Below are 15062 nucleotides of genomic sequence, written 5' to 3' on the forward strand. Positions count from 1 at the left end.
GTCCCAGCGTGGGGAGTGAGGGAGTGCCGCACTGTCCCAGGGTGGGGAGTGAGGGAGTGCCGCACTGTCCCAGGGTGGGGAGTGAGGGAGTGAGGGAGTGCCGCACTGTCCCAGGGTGGGGAGTGAGAGAGTGAGGGTGTGCCGCACTGTCCCAGGGTGGGGAGTGAGGGTGCAAGGGAGTGCCGCACTGTCCCAGGGTGGGGAGTGAGGGAGTGCCGCACTGTCCCAGGGTGGGGAGTGAGGGAGTGAGGGAGCGCCGCACTGTCCCAGGGTGGGGGGTGAGGGAGTGAGGGAGTGCCGCACTGTCCCAGGGTGGGTAGTGAGGGAGTGAGGGAGTGCCGCGCTGTCCCAGGGTGGGGGGTGAGGGAGTGAGGGAGCGCCGCACTGTCCCAAGGTGGGGGGTGAGGGAGTGCCGCACTGTCCCAGGGTGGGGAGTGAGGGAGTGCCGCACTGTCCCAAGGTGGGGGGTGAGGGAGTGCCGCACTGTCCCAGGGTGGGAGTGAGGGAGTGCCGCACTGTCCCATGGTGGGGGGTGAGGGAGTGAGGGAGTGCCGCACTGTCCCAGGGTGGGGGGTGAGGGAGTGAGGGAGTGCCGCACTGTCCCAGGGTGGGGGGTGAGGGAGTGCCGCACTGTCCCAGGGTGGGGAGTGAGGGAGTGAGGGAGTGCTGCACTGTCCCAGGGTGGGGAGTGAGGGAGTGCCGCACTGTCCCAGGATGGGAGTGAGGGAGCGAGGGAACGCCGCACTGTCCCAGGGTTGGGAGTGAGGGAGTGCCGCACTGTCCCAGGGTGGGGAGCGAGGGAGTGAGGGAGTGAGGGAGCGAGGGAGTCCTGCACTGTCCCAGGGTGGGGAGTGAGGGCATGCCGCACTGTCCCAGGGTGGGAGTGAGGGAGTGCCACACTGTCCCAGGGTGGGGAGTGAGGGAGTGCCGCACTGTCCCAGGGTGGGGAGTGAGGGAGTGCCGCACTGTCCCAGGGTGGGGAGTGAGGGAGTGCCGCACTGTCCCACGGTGGGAGTGAGGGAGTGCCGCGCTGTCCCAGGGTGGGGAGTGAGGGAGTGCCGCACTGTCCCAGGGCGGGGAGTGAGGGAGTGCCGCACTGTCCCAGGGTGGGAGTGAGGGAGTGCCGCACTGTCCCAGGGTGTGGAGTGAGGGAGTGCCGCACTGTCCCAGGGTGGGGAGTGATGGAGTGAGGGAGTGCCGCACTGTCCCAGGGTGGGGAATGAGGGAGTGCCGCACTGTCCCAGGGTGGGGAGTGAGGGAGTGCCGCACTGTCCCAGGGTGGGTAGTGAGGGAGCGCCGCACTGTCCCAGGGTGGGAGTGAGGGAGTGCCGCACTGTCCCAGGGTGGGGAGTGAGGGAGTGCTGCACTGTCCCAGGGTGGGTAGTGAGGGAGCGCCGCACTGTCCCAGGGTGGGAGTGAGGGAGTGCCGCACTGTCCCAGGGTGGTGGGTGAGGGAGTGCCGCACTGTGCCAGGGTTGGGAGTGAAGGAGTGCCGCACTGTCCCAGCGTGGGGCGTGAGGGAGTGCCGCACTGTCCCAGGGTGGGGAGTGAGGGAGTGCCGCACTGTCCCAGGGTGGGGAGTGAGGGAGCCCCACACTGTCCCAGGGTGGGGAGTGAGGGAGTGAGGGAGTGCCGCACTGTCCCAGGGTGGGGAGTGAGGGAGTGCCGCACTGTCCCAGGGTGGGGACTGAGGGAGTGCCGCACTGTCCCAGGGTGGGGAGTGAGGGAGTGAGGGAGCGCCGCACTGTCCCAGGGTGGGGAGTGAGGGAGTGCCGCACTGTCCCAGGGTGGGGAGTGAGGGAGTGAGGGAGCGCCGCACTGTCCCAGGGTGGGGGGTGAGGGAGTGAGGGAGTGCCGCACTGTCCCAGGGTGGGTAGTGAGGGAGTGAGGGAGTGCCGCGCTGTCCCAGGGTGGGGGGTGAGGGAGTGAGGGAGCGCCGCACTGTCCCAAGGTGGGGGGTGAGGGAGTGCCGCACTGTCCCAGGGTGGGGAGTGAGGGAGTGCCGCACTGTCCCAAGGTGGGGGGTGAGGGAGTGCCGCACTGTCCCAGGGTGGGAGTGAGGGAGTGCCGCACTGTCCCATGGTGGGGGGTGAGGGAGTGAGGGAGTGCCGCACTGTCCCAGGGTGGGGGGTGAGGGAGTGAGGGAGTGCCGCACTGTCCCAGGGTGGGGGGTGAGGGAGTGCCGCACTGTCCCAGGGTGGGGAGTGAGGGAGTGAGGGAGTGCTGCACTGTCCCAGGGTGGGGAGTGAGGGAGTGCCGCACTGTCCCAGGATGGGAGTGAGGGAGCGAGGGAACGCCGCACTGTCCCAGGGTTGGGAGTGAGGGAGTGCCGCACTGTCCCAGGGTGGGGAGCGAGGGAGTGAGGGAGCGAGGGAGTGAGGGAGCGAGGGAGTCCTGCACTGTCCCAGGGTGGGGAGTGAGGGCATGCCGCACTGTCCCAGGGTGGGAGTGAGGGAGTGCCACACTGTCCCAGGGTGGGGAGTGAGGGAGTGCCGCACTGTCCCAGGGTGGGGAGTGAGGGAGTGCCGCACTGTCCCAGGGTGGGGAGTGAGGGAGTGCCGCACTGTCCCACGGTGGGAGTGAGGGAGTGCCGCGCTGTCCCAGGGTGGGGAGTGAGGGAGTGCCGCACTGTCCCAGGGCGGGGAGTGAGGGAGTGCCGCACTGTCCCAGGGTGGGAGTGAGGGAGTGCCGCACTGTCCCAGGGTGTGGAGTGAGGGAGTGCCGCACTGTCCCAGGGTGGGGAGTGATGGAGTGAGGGAGTGCCGCACTGTCCCAGGGTGGGGAATGAGGGAGTGCCGCACTGTCCCAGGGTGGGGAGTGAGGGAGTGCCGCACTGTCCCAGGGTGGGTAGTGAGGGAGCGCCGCACTGTCCCAGGGTGGGAGTGAGGGAGTGCCGCACTGTCCCAGGGTGGGGAGTGAGGGAGTGCTGCACTGTCCCAGGGTGGGTAGTGAGGGAGCGCCGCACTGTCCCAGGGTGGGAGTGAGGGAGTGCCGCACTGTCCCAGGGTGGTGGGTGAGGGAGTGCCGCACTGTGCCAGGGTTGGGAGTGAAGGAGTGCCGCACTGTCCCAGCGTGGGGAGTGAGGGAGTGCCGCACTGTCCCAGGGTGGGGAGTGAGGGAGTGCCGCACTGTCCCAGGGTGGGGAGTGAGGGAGCCCCACACTGTCCCAGGGTGGGGAGTGAGGGAGTGAGGGAGTGCCGCACTGTCCCAGGGTGGGGAGTGAGGGAGTGCCGCACTGTCCCAGGGTGGGGACTGAGGGAGTGCCGCACTGTCCCAGGGTGGGCAGTGAGGGAGTGAGGGAGCGCCGCACTGTCCCAGGGTGGGGAGTGAGGGAGTGCCGCACTGTCCCAGGGTGGGGAGTGAGGCACTGTCCCAGGGTGGGGACTGAGGGAGTGCCGCACTGTCCCAGGGTGGGGAGTGAGAGAGTGCCGCACTGTCCCAGGGTGGGGAGTGAGGGAGTGAGGGTGTGCCGCACTGTCCCAGGGTGGGGAGTGAGGGTGCAGGGGAGTGAGGGAGTGCCGCACTGTCCCAGCGTGGGGAGTGAGGGAGTGCCGCACTGTCCCAGGGTGGGGAGTGAGGGAGCGCCGCACTGTCCCAGCGTGGGGAGTGAGGGAGTGCCGCACTGTCCCAGGGTGGGGAGTGAGGGAGTGAGGGAGTGCCGCACTGTCCCAGGGTGGGGAGTGAGGGAGTGCCGCACTGTCCCAGGGTGGGGAGTGAGGGAGTGAGGGAGCGCCGCACTGTCCCAGGGTGGGAAGTGAGGGAGTGAGGGAACGCCGCACTGTCCCAGGGTGGGGGGTGAGGGAGTGAGGGAGTGCCGCACTGTCCCAGGGTGGGGGGTGAGGGAGTGAGGGAGCGCCGCACTGTCCCAAGGTGGGGGGTGAGGGAGTGCCGCACTGTCCCAGGGTGGGGAGTGAGGGAGTGCCGCACTGTCCCAAGGTGGGGGGTGAGGGAGTGCCGCACTGTCCCAGGGTGGGGAGTGAGGGAGTGCTGCACTGTCCCAAGGTGGGGGGTGAGGTAGTGCCGCACTGTCCCAGGGTGGGAGTGAGGGAGTGCCGCACTGTCCCATGGTGGGGGGTGAGGGAGTGCCGCACTGTCCCAGGGTGGGGGGTGAGGGAGTGAGGGAGCGCCGCACTGTCCCAAGGTGGGGGGTGAGGGAGTGCCGCACTGTCCCAGGGTGGGGAGTGAGGGAGTGCCGCACTGTCCCAAGGTGGGGGGTGAGGGAGTGCCGCACTGTCCCAGGGTGGGGAGTGAGGGAGTGCTGCACTGTCCCAAGGTGGGGGGTGAGGTAGTGCCGCACTGTCCCAGGGTGGGAGTGAGGGAGTGCCGCGCTGTCCCAGGGTGGGGGGTGAGGGAGTGCCGCACTGTCCCAGGGTGGGGAGTGAGGGAGTGAGGGAGCGCCGCACTGTCCCAGGGTGGGGAGTGAGGGAGCAAGGGAGTGAGGGAGTGCCGCACTGTTCCAGGGTGGGGAGTGAGGGAGCGAGGGAGCGCCGCACTGTCCCAGGGTGGGAGTGAGGGAGTGCCGCACTGTCCCAGGGTGGGGGGTGAGGGAGTGCCGCACTGTCCCAGGGTGGGGAGTGAGGGAGCGCCGCACTGTCCCAGGGTGGGGAGTGAGGGAGCGCCGGACAGTTCCAGGGTGGGGAGTGAGGGAGCGAGGGAGCGCCGCACTGTCCCAGGGTGGGGAGTGAGGGCATGCCGCACTGTCCCAGGGTGGGGAGTGAGGGAGCGCCGGACAGTTCCAGGGTGGGGAGTGAGGGAGCGAGGGAGCGCCGCACTGTCCCAGGGTGGGGAGTGAGGGCATGCCGCACTGTCCCAGGGTGGGAGTGAGGGAGTGCCGCACTGTCCCAGGGTGGGGAGTGAGGGAGCGAGGGAGTGCCGCACTGTCCCAGGGTGGGGAGTGAGGGAGCGCCGGACAGTTCCAGGGTGGGGAGTGAGGGAGCAAGGGAGTGAGGGAGCGCCGCACTGTCCCAAGGTGGGGAGTGAGCGAGTGCCGCACTGTCCCAGGGTGGGGAGTGAGGGAGCGCCGCACTGTCCCAGGGTGGGAGTGAGGGAGTGCCGCACTGTCCCAGGGTGGGGAGCGAGGGAGTGAGGGAGTGCCGCACTGTCCCAGGGTGGGGAGTGAGGGAGCGCCGCACTGTCCCAGGGTGGGAGTGAGGGAGTGCCGCACTGTCCCAGGGTGGGGAGTGAGGGAGTGCCGCACTGTCCCAGGGTGGGGAGTGAGGGAGCGAGGGAGCGCCGCAATGTCCCAGGGTGGGGAGTGAGGGAGTGCTGCACTGTCCCAGGGTGGGGGTGAGGGAGTGAGGGAGTGCCGCACTGTCCCAGGGTGGGGAGTGAGGGAGCGAGGGAGTGCCGCGCTGTCCCAGGGTGGGGGGTGAGGGAGGTCCGCACTGTCCCAGGGTGGGAGTGAGGGAGTGCCGCACTGTTCCAGGGTGGGGAGTGAGGGAGCGAGGGAGTGCCGCACTGTCCCAGGGTGGGGACTGAGGGAGTGCCGCACTGTCCCAGGGTGGGTAGTGAGGGAGTGAGGGAGCGCCGCACTGTCCCAGGGTGGGGACTGAGGGAGTGCCGCACTGTCCCAGGGTGGGGAGTGAGGCACTGTCCCAGGGTGGGGAGTGAGGGAGTGCCGCACTGTCCCAGGGTGGGGAGTGAGGGAGTGCCGCACTGTCCCAGGGTGGGGAGTGAGTGAGTGCCGCACTGTCCCAGGGTGGGAGTGAGGGAGTGCCGCACTGTCCCAGGGTGGGGAGTGAGGGAGTGCCGCACTGTCCCAGGGTGGGGAGTGAGGGAAACCTTTATTCAGAGGCGTCTAACTGCTCAGACGGATCCACAATATCCCATGATGCTACACAGACGAGATGGGGGCCTTTCCAAAACATTACCCAACATCCTTTAACCAACAGCAATGGGTCATCAACAGGCAGTCAGTCAGTCACTGTTCCACTTTGAACTGTAACAGATATTTCACATCGATAAATAACCGGGATCAGATGGTTCTGATGACTCTGTGAACACTGACCTTATTACAGTGCCGATGGTTGTCAATGCATGGCAGGTCATGGTCAGGGTAGCCATCGATGTCAGTGTCTGGCCCACACACGTATCCATTGCCAGCCCAGCCAACTTTGCACTGCGGTGGACGAGAATCAGAGCAAGAGATGGAGACACAGTTAAGGGACGTTCATCCCCCCTCCCCCCCATTCCAAACCCCTCACTGCGTGGCTCCCCAAAACGTCCCCAAACACAGACATAAACGCAAGGTATTGCCACAGGTACTGAGGGAGCACTGCACTGCCAGAGGGGAGCACTGCACTGCCAGAGGGGAGCACTGCACTGCCAGAGGGGAGCACTGCAATGCCAGAGGGGAGCACTGCAATGCCAGAGGAAGCACTGCACTGCCAGAGGGTAGCACTGCACTGCGAGAGGGTAGCACTGCACTGCCAGAGGGTAGCACTACACTGCCAGAGGGGAGCACTGCACTGCCGGAGGGGAGCACTGCACTGCCAGAGGGGAGCACTGCACTGCCAGAGGGTAGCACTGCACTGCCAGAGGGAGCACTGCACTGCCAGAGGGAGCACTGCACTGCCAGAGGGTAGCACTGCACTGCCAGAGGGTACCACTGCACTGCCAGAGGGTAGCACTGCACTGCCAGAGGGTAGCACTTCACTGCCAGAGGGTAGCACTGCACTGACAGAGGGGAGCACTGCACTGCCAGAAGGTAGCACTGCACTGCGGGAGGGTAGCACTGCACTGCCAGAGGGTATCACTGCCCTGCCAGAGGGTAGCGCTGCACTGCCAGAGGGGAGCACTGCACTGCCGGAGGGGAGCACTGCACTGCCAGAGGGTAGAACTGCACTGGCAGAGGTTAGCACTGCACTGCCAGAGGGTATCGCTGCACTGCCAGAAGGTAGCACTTCACTGCCAGAGGGGAGCACTGCACTGCCAGAGGGGAGCACTGCACTGCCAGAGGGGAGCACTGCACTGCCAGAGGGTAGCGCTGCACTGTCAGTGGTCAGTGCTGCACTGCCAGAGGGTAGCACTGCACTGCCAGAGTCTAGCACTGCACTGCCAGAGTCTAGCACTGCACTGCCAGAGGGTAGTGCTGCACTGCCAGAGGGTAGCACTGCACTGCCAGAGTGTAGCGCTGCACTGCCAGAGTCTAGCACTGCACTATCAGAGGGTAGCGCTGCACTGCCAGAGGGTAGCATTGCACTGCCAGAGTCGAGCACTGCACTGCCAGAGGGTAGCACTGCACTGCCAGTGTGTAGCGCTGCACTGCCAGAGTGTCGCGCTGCACTGCCAGAGGGTAGCACTGCACTGCCAGAGGGTAGCACTGCACTGCCAGAGTGTAGCGCTGCACTGCCAGAGGGTAGCACTGCACTGCCAGTGGGTAGCGCTGCACTGCCAGAGGGTAGCACTGCACTGCCAGTGGGTAGCGCTGCACTGCCAAAGGGTAGCAGACTCCACACAGACAGTGACTCAAGGCCGGAATTGAACCCGGGTGCCTGGCGCTGTGAGGCAGCCGTGCTAACCACTGTGCCACATCAGATTAGACTTGAAATGTGAAATCCATTCTTCTCTCCACCGATGTTGCCAGTCCAGCTGTATCTCTGTATCCTCCTCACAGCTCACCCTCACACCCAACTTTGTAACATCTGCAAATCTGCAAAGTACAAGGTTATACAACTTCCTCTTCGGACACATCCTCATCTAAGTCATTAATATACAGTTGGGTCCACCCTGTGGCTGCGTGGGTCTCACCCCCACAACCCAATAAGATGTGGTTAGGTGAATTGGCCACGCTAAATTGCCCCTTAATTGGGAAAGTAATAATTGGGTACTCTTAATTTATAAAAACTGTATGTATACAGGTCCCAGCGGTGACTCACTCGTCACTGCCGACTATTTGGAAAAATACCAGTTCGTTCCTACACTTTGTTTCCTGTCTGCCAACCCGTTTACTATCCATCTCAATACACTGCCCCTAAACACACTAATCTCTTATGCCAAAATTCTTCTGAAAGTCCAAATTTGCCCCCTCATCGACTCTACTGGTTACATTGGTAAAGAATTCCAGTAGATTTGTCAAGCATGTACTTATTTTTGTAAATCCATGCTGATTTTGTCCGACCCTGCCATTGTTTTTCAAATGCTCTGCTATTAAATCTTTTACAGTGGACTCCTCGCTCTCGATATCAGGCTGACTGGTCTGTTAATTCCCTGTTGTTTCTTTGCCTCCCTTTTATAAATAGTGGGGTTACATGAGCTATCCTCCAATCTGTAGGAACTATTCCAGAGTTTATAGAATCTTGAAAGATAGCCACCAATGTATACACTATTTCTCGGGTCTTTACTCCTCACTATTACATTAATTTCCTCTTTAACCAGCCACTCCTCCAACTTTTCCTTTTAGTCTGTCTTTGCTAAATAAGGACTACCCCTTGGTGTTCAGCTCCCATCCCTGGCCGTTCCCCTCAACAGTATCCAAAGCGGAATATCTGGGGCGTCATTCTCCGACCCCCCCCCCCCCGCCGGGTCGGAGAATCGCCGGGGGCTGGCGTGAATCCCGCCCCCGCCGGTTGCCGAAGTCTCCGGCACCGGAGATTCGGCGGGGGCGGGAATCGGGCCGCGCCGGTTGGCGGGCGCCCCCCCGCTCGATTCTCCGGCCCGGATGGGCCGAAGTCCCGCCGGTGTAAATTAAAGTAGGTATTTACCGGCGGGACAAGGCGGCGCGGGCGGGCTCCGGGGTCCTGGGGGGGGGGGGGGGGGGGGGCGCGGGGCGATCTGACCCCGGGGGGGTGCCCCCACGGTGGCCTGGCCCGCGATCGGGGCCCACCGATCCGCGGGCGGGCCTGTGCCGTGGGGGCACTCTTTCCCTTCCGCCTCTACCACGGTCTCCACCATGGCGGAGGCGGAAGAGACTCCCTCCACTGCGCATGCGCGGGAAACTGTCAGCGGCCGCTGACGCTCCCGCGCATGCGCCGCCCGGAGATGTCATTTCCGCGCCAGCTGGCGGGGCAACAAAGGCCTTTTCCGCCAGCTGGCGGGGCGGAAATTCATCCGGCGCCGGCCTAGCCCCTCAATGTTGGGGCCCGGCCCCCAAAGATGCGGAGCATTCAGCACCTTTGGGGCGACGCGATGCCCGTCTGATTGGCGCCGTTTTGGGCGCCAGTCGGCGGACATCGCGCCGTTTGGGGGAGAATTTCGCCCACGTTCTGCAGGGGAATGGCCACAGGAGATTCCGGCACTGCCTGCCTCGCTCTCTTACCCTGCCTGCTGGTCACCCATTCCCTTCCAGACTGTGGAGGCTGAGCCTGCGGGGTGACCACCTCGCTACACGTGACATCCACGACACTCTGCGCCTTCCAGCCGCAGTGTCCCCAGACGCCGAGTTTAAAAACAGAAATTTAGAGTGCCCAATTATTTATTTCTAATGAAGGGGCAATTTAGCGCGGCCAATCCACCTGCCCTGCACATCTTTTTGGGTTGCGGGGCTGAGACCCACGCAGACACGGGGAGAATGTGCGAACTCCACACGGGATCGGACCCGTGCTATGAGGGCTGGAGACACATCCTGCACACGTGCTGGCCCCCAGGCAACGGAATTGTTCCCGGCTTCCCACATGGAGCACTTTGAGCTTTCCAGCCATGATTAAACCTTTGGAAAATGCTTGTCAGATAATATCAATGGCTCTACTGGTCCTAGTTGCTGCCGAATATAGCCCTTACAAATAATAAACCACAAAAAGATCTTACAAACTATAAGCTAATAGATGTTGCCCACTGCTTACCAATCAGCTCTCTTCCTTGGAGCTTCTGCTGTTGGCGCAGGACAAGGCGATTCTCCGAAGATTTAAAAAGTTAGAAAGCAGAGAAAACAAAAGCAGGAAACGAGACTTCCCCCTCAGCAGCGAATAACCACTGGGTTCCTGAACCCCCATACCCACTCTGGCTGTGCCCCACTCACGATGTGTGCTCTCCCACTGCTCGTACGCGAAGATTACTGATCACTGAGGAACTATTATTCGCTTCTGAAGGATAATTTGCCGGTCCTGGATTTTGTAATTGTGTGAAAGATAGTTAACAAGGGCTGTGCAAGGCTCCGTCCACATTCCTCACAAACATCCGGGGAGGTTTTTCTGGGAGTAAGACTCACATGACAGGACACTTCCCCATTCCGCTCCATTGTGCACAGTGCATTGACGTCACAGACGTTGACAGTGGCGCTACTGCAGGTCTTGCGGTGAAGGCAGCCAACCGTCTGGTTTCCAACAAACCCACTCCGACACGGACCACACTTGAACGAACCCTGCACAAAGAAACGGCTACGGTCAACACGGTGACACAAGGACCCGACCGTCCCAAACCCTTCGCTCAGTCACTGCCAATGCACTGGCAGAGGCGGGGGAATCTCTAAATGTCGAGGGCCCCCTTTCAGACTTAACAGGGGGTTCTCTGACATTCCAGCAGGTTGCAGCCAGTTTTCCAGTCATAGAATTTACAGTGCAGAAGGAGGCCATTCGGCCCATCGGGTCTGCACCGGCCCTTGGAAAGAGCACCCTACCCAAGACCCACACCTCCACCCTATCCCCATAACCCAGTAACCCCACCTAATCTTTTTGGACACTGAGAGCAATTTAGCGCGGCCAATCCACCCAACCTGCACGTCTTTGGACTGTGGGAGGAAACCGGAGCACCCGGAGGAAACCCACGCAGACACGGGGAGAACGTTCCGCACAGACAGTGACCCCAGCTGGGAATCGAACCCGGGACCCTGTTGCTGTGAAGCAACAGTGCTAACCCGTGCTACCATCCCGCCCGATGGAGTGAATTCATTCAGCCCCAGAGTGTCAGCGGGTCTGACAGACAAGAACTGATTGGTAATCACTTCCCAGTGAGTTACATTCGACAGCTCACCCCGGCGGTTCGACTTCCCCCACTTCACTGCAAGGTGTAGAACCCTGTTGCTGCACCCAAGTGAAACGGGTGGCCCGCGGCAGACCCTGCGATTGTACGGTACGTCTCGGAGTTACGCATTCCCCGCCTCAGACCAGAACATGATCACTCACCATCGCATTCGCGCAGAGTGAGTTTATTATGCAGCCGCCGTTATTCCCGTCATTACATTCATCGATGTCGGAGCAAATCTGAAAGAACAAGACGCAGTCCACCGTAAAATATCGCGGGCAGCCGGAGCCTCGGGGCCGCGTCCAGGACAAAGCAGAAGTGAACACGTTATGCGGCAGCACCATTTTAAGATTGTCTAGCTACCGACAGGTTCGGCTACAGATCCGGGTCAGCTGGTCCCATTCTCCCGCCCTGATGGCCCAAACGGATTGAGTGCAAAGTTGCCTCGCTACGTCTAGACAGCAGGAACCAATACCGGTCCAGCTCGTCCTCACTTTTGTCTGTTGCTCTGAAAGATTGGACTTTACCGGGAGGGGGTAGTGTAAGGGTCTGGCACATATGAGCTTAACGTGGGGCAGAACACAGACCGCACCGAGGGGTCAGTAAGGCAGAGCCATGTGCACAACAAGCATGGAGACAGCTCCTAGTTCGGACCCTGAACTGTATATATATATATATATATTGCTTGTAATTAATAAGTACATAGGACATAGGAATTAGGAGCAGAAGTTGGCAATTCAGCCCCCCAAGCCTGCTCCACTATTCAATCAGATCCTGCCTTATCTCATCCTGGTCTCAAATCCACCTCCCTGCCTGTTCCCCATATCCCTTTAATCCGTTTTTAAAAAAATCAGAAATGTTTATTGAAACCATTTATTTAATGACTCCGGTTCCACCGCACTTTGGGGCAGCGAGTTCCACAAATTCACCCCCCTCTACGAGAGGTAGTTCCTCCTCATCTCGGTTCTAAATCTGCCGCCTCTCAACCTCTATCTGTGACCTCCCGTTCTAGGTTTCCCCACAAGGGGGAGCATTTGGTCTACGATTACTTTATCAATCCCTTTTAGTATTGTATCCACCTCGATCTGATCCCCACTCATCCTTCTAAACTCCAGCGAGTATAAGCCCCAAACTGTTTAATCTCTCCTCATCCGTCATCCCGTTCATCCCCGGAATCAATCTGGTGACCCTCCTCTGAACATCCTCCAATGCCACCACATCCTCCCTCAGATAAGGAGATCGAAACTGGACCCAATACTCCAGATGTGGTCTCACCCACACCCTATACAGCTGCAACAACACTTCTCTACTTTTATACTCCAGTCCTTTTGCAATAAACACTAACATTCCATTTGCCTCTCTTATTACATGCTGTACCTACATACCGGCTTTCTGAGATACATATAATTAGAATAGAATCATAGAATTTGTGGAGTGCAGAAGGGGATTTTTTGGCACATCAGGTCAGCACTGACACTCCAAAAGAGCACCCTATCTAGGCCCATTCCCCTTCCCTATCCCCATAACCTGTACATCCACTAGCAGGCAATTTTATCACAGCCAATCCACCTAACCTGCACATCTTTGGACTGTGGGAGGAAACCGGAGCACCCGGAGGAAACCCACGCAGACACGGGGAGGACGTGCAGACTCCGCACAGACAGTGACCCAAGCCGGAATCGAACCCGTGACGCTGGAGCTGTGAGGCAGCAGTGCTAACCACTGTGCTGCCCTGATGCGTGCCTGCATTACAATCGCCTCCTTCCTCCACCGTAACATTTCCCGGTATCCTTGCACCTTACCTGCCATTCACACCCCCAGTCATGCCGTTGTTACCTGTACACCTGACCTGGATCACACTCCTCTCTGGTCTCAACATAAAACTTAAGCTTGTCTAAGACTGCTACCTGCGTCTTCGATCACACCAAATCCCACTCCTCCTCACCTTGCATCAGTGACCTGCGTTGGCTCTTGGTCAAGTAACGTCTCAACGTTTTATCCTGATAATGCTCCTAGGGTCTGCTTTTATATTAAAAAAAAAATTCAAGAGTACCCAATTCTTTTTTTCCCCAATTAAGGGGCAAATTTAGCGTGGCCAATCCACCTACCCTGCACATCTTTGGACTGTGGGAGGAAACCGGAGCACCCGGAGGAAACCCACGCAGACACGGGGAGAACGTGCAGACTCCGCACAGACAGTGACCCAAGGCTGGAATTGAACCAGTGCTAGGTTTACTGACCCTCGTGCTAACCACTGTGTCACTGTGCCGGTCCATAACCTATTTTAGACCAGAAAAGCATCATTATGGCCAACCGAATGGTATCCAACAACCTATAACTTGGTGGCAGCGATGTATGCAGTTGGTTAAACATCAGAGGAACAGGGACACTCCAGACCTAGGGAAGGAATATCCTAATCACCAGTACAGCAACCTGTCCCACGCTGTGGAGCAAAGCGCCTGCACAGGCTCAATCAACGTCCTGCAATTTCAGTCCACACATTGATTTGGTTTTCAGGTGCAACAGGTGATTAAGAAGGCGAATGGAGTTTTGTCCTTCATTGCTGGAGGGGTGGAGTTTAAGACTAGGGAGGTTATGCTGCAATTGTATAAGGTGTTAGTGAGGCCACACCTGGAGTATTGTGTTCAGTTCTGGTCTCCTTACCTGAGAAAGGACGTACTGGCACTGGAGGGTGTGCAGAGGAGATTCACTAGGTTAATCCCAGAGCTGAAGGGGTTGGATTACGAGGAGAGGTTGAGTAGACTGGGACTGTACTCATTGGAATTTAGAAGGATGAGGGGGGATCTTATAGAAACATATAAAATTATGAAGGGAATAGATAGGATAGATGCGGGCAGGTTGTTTCCACTGGCGGGTGAAAGCAGAACTAGGGGGCATAGCCTCAAAATAAGGGGAAGTAGATTTAGGACTGAGTTTAGGAGGATCTTCTTCACCCAAAGGGTTGTGAATCTATGGAATTCCTTGCCCAGTGAAGCAGTTGAGGCTCCTTCATTAAATGATTTTAAGATAAAGATAGATACCTTTCTAAAGAATAAAGGGATTCGGGGATATGGTGTTCGGGCCGGAGAGTGGAGCTGAGTCCACAAAAGATCAGCCATGATCTCATTGAATGGTGGAGCAGGCTCGAGGGGCCAGATGGCCTACTCCTGCTCCTCGTTCTTATGTTCTTATTGAACAGGGGCGGCTTCATTGGCCCGGGTACACATCTACAGGATGGAAAGTGGTCGCACGCCCAAGGACTCCCTCTGCCGTGAGGCGTCCAGAGCTAGGTGACCAATAGGATGCCTGACGTTCCGCTTCAAAGATGTTTGAAAAACGTGACTTTAAAAACCTAGACATTGAATGTCGCACCCGAGAGTCAGTGGCTCACGTCAGGGGGAAATGGCGAAACCTTCTGTGGCCTGGGGTGCCCCGTCAGGGTGACCATTGCCTACAACGGCTTGACCACAGAAGCCAACACCAAAAACGGAAACGCCTGGGAGCTTCATGTGCGACATTTGTGTCCGCCTCTTCGGACATCAGCAGCTGGTTCACCAGATGAAGACAACCTGTCCGAAATGGATCGGTTGCTGCGTGTCCATCATTTATCATCGGTGGGAAGATGCCAGAACCAAATTGTCCAGAAACTAATCTGTTACATGATTCCTTGTGGAAAACGCAATATAAGAACATAAGAACTAGGAGCAGGAGTCGGCCATCTGGCCCCTCAAGCCTGCCCCACCATTCAATGAGATCATGGCTGATCTTTTGTGGACTCAGCTCCACTTTCCGGCCCGAACACCATAACCCTTAATCCCTTTATTCTTCAAAAAACTCTCTATCTTTATCTTAAAAACATTTAATGAAGGAGCCTCTACTGCTTCACTGGGCAAGGAATTCCATAGATTCACAACCCTTTGGGTGAAGAAGTTCCTCCTAAACTCCGTCCTAAATCTACTTCCCCTTATTTTGAGGCTATGCCCCCTCGTTCTGCTTTCACCCGCCAGTGGAAACAACCTGCCCGCATCTATCCTATCTATTCCCTTCATAATCTTATATGTTTCTATAAGATCCCCCCTCATCCTTCTAAATTCCAACGAGTACAGTCCCAGTCTACTCAACCTCTCCTCGTAATCCAACCCCTTCAGCTCTGGGAATAACCTAGT

General features: G+C 59.1%; 1 protein-coding gene across 2 annotated transcripts in view; it reads right to left on the minus strand.

The window, feature by feature from the left end:
* The window catches only part of LOC140403034 (thrombospondin-3-like), a 99866-nt gene that overhangs the window by 44899 nt on the left and 39905 nt on the right, over window positions 1-15062 (minus strand). For both annotated transcript variants that reach the window (XM_072490713.1, XM_072490712.1), the window contains exons 10-12: window positions 11058-11135; window positions 10145-10297; window positions 6008-6118 (exon numbers count right to left, since the gene is read on the minus strand). In XM_072490713.1, coding sequence (XP_072346814.1) covers window positions 6008-6118; window positions 10145-10297; window positions 11058-11135 — 342 coding nt within the window. The remainder of the gene's footprint in view (window positions 1-6007; window positions 6119-10144; window positions 10298-11057; window positions 11136-15062) is intronic.

This window comes from Scyliorhinus torazame, chromosome 26, assembly GCF_047496885.1.
Source record: "Scyliorhinus torazame isolate Kashiwa2021f chromosome 26, sScyTor2.1, whole genome shotgun sequence".
In the NCBI taxonomy this organism is placed as follows: domain Eukaryota; kingdom Metazoa; phylum Chordata; class Chondrichthyes; order Carcharhiniformes; family Scyliorhinidae; genus Scyliorhinus; species Scyliorhinus torazame.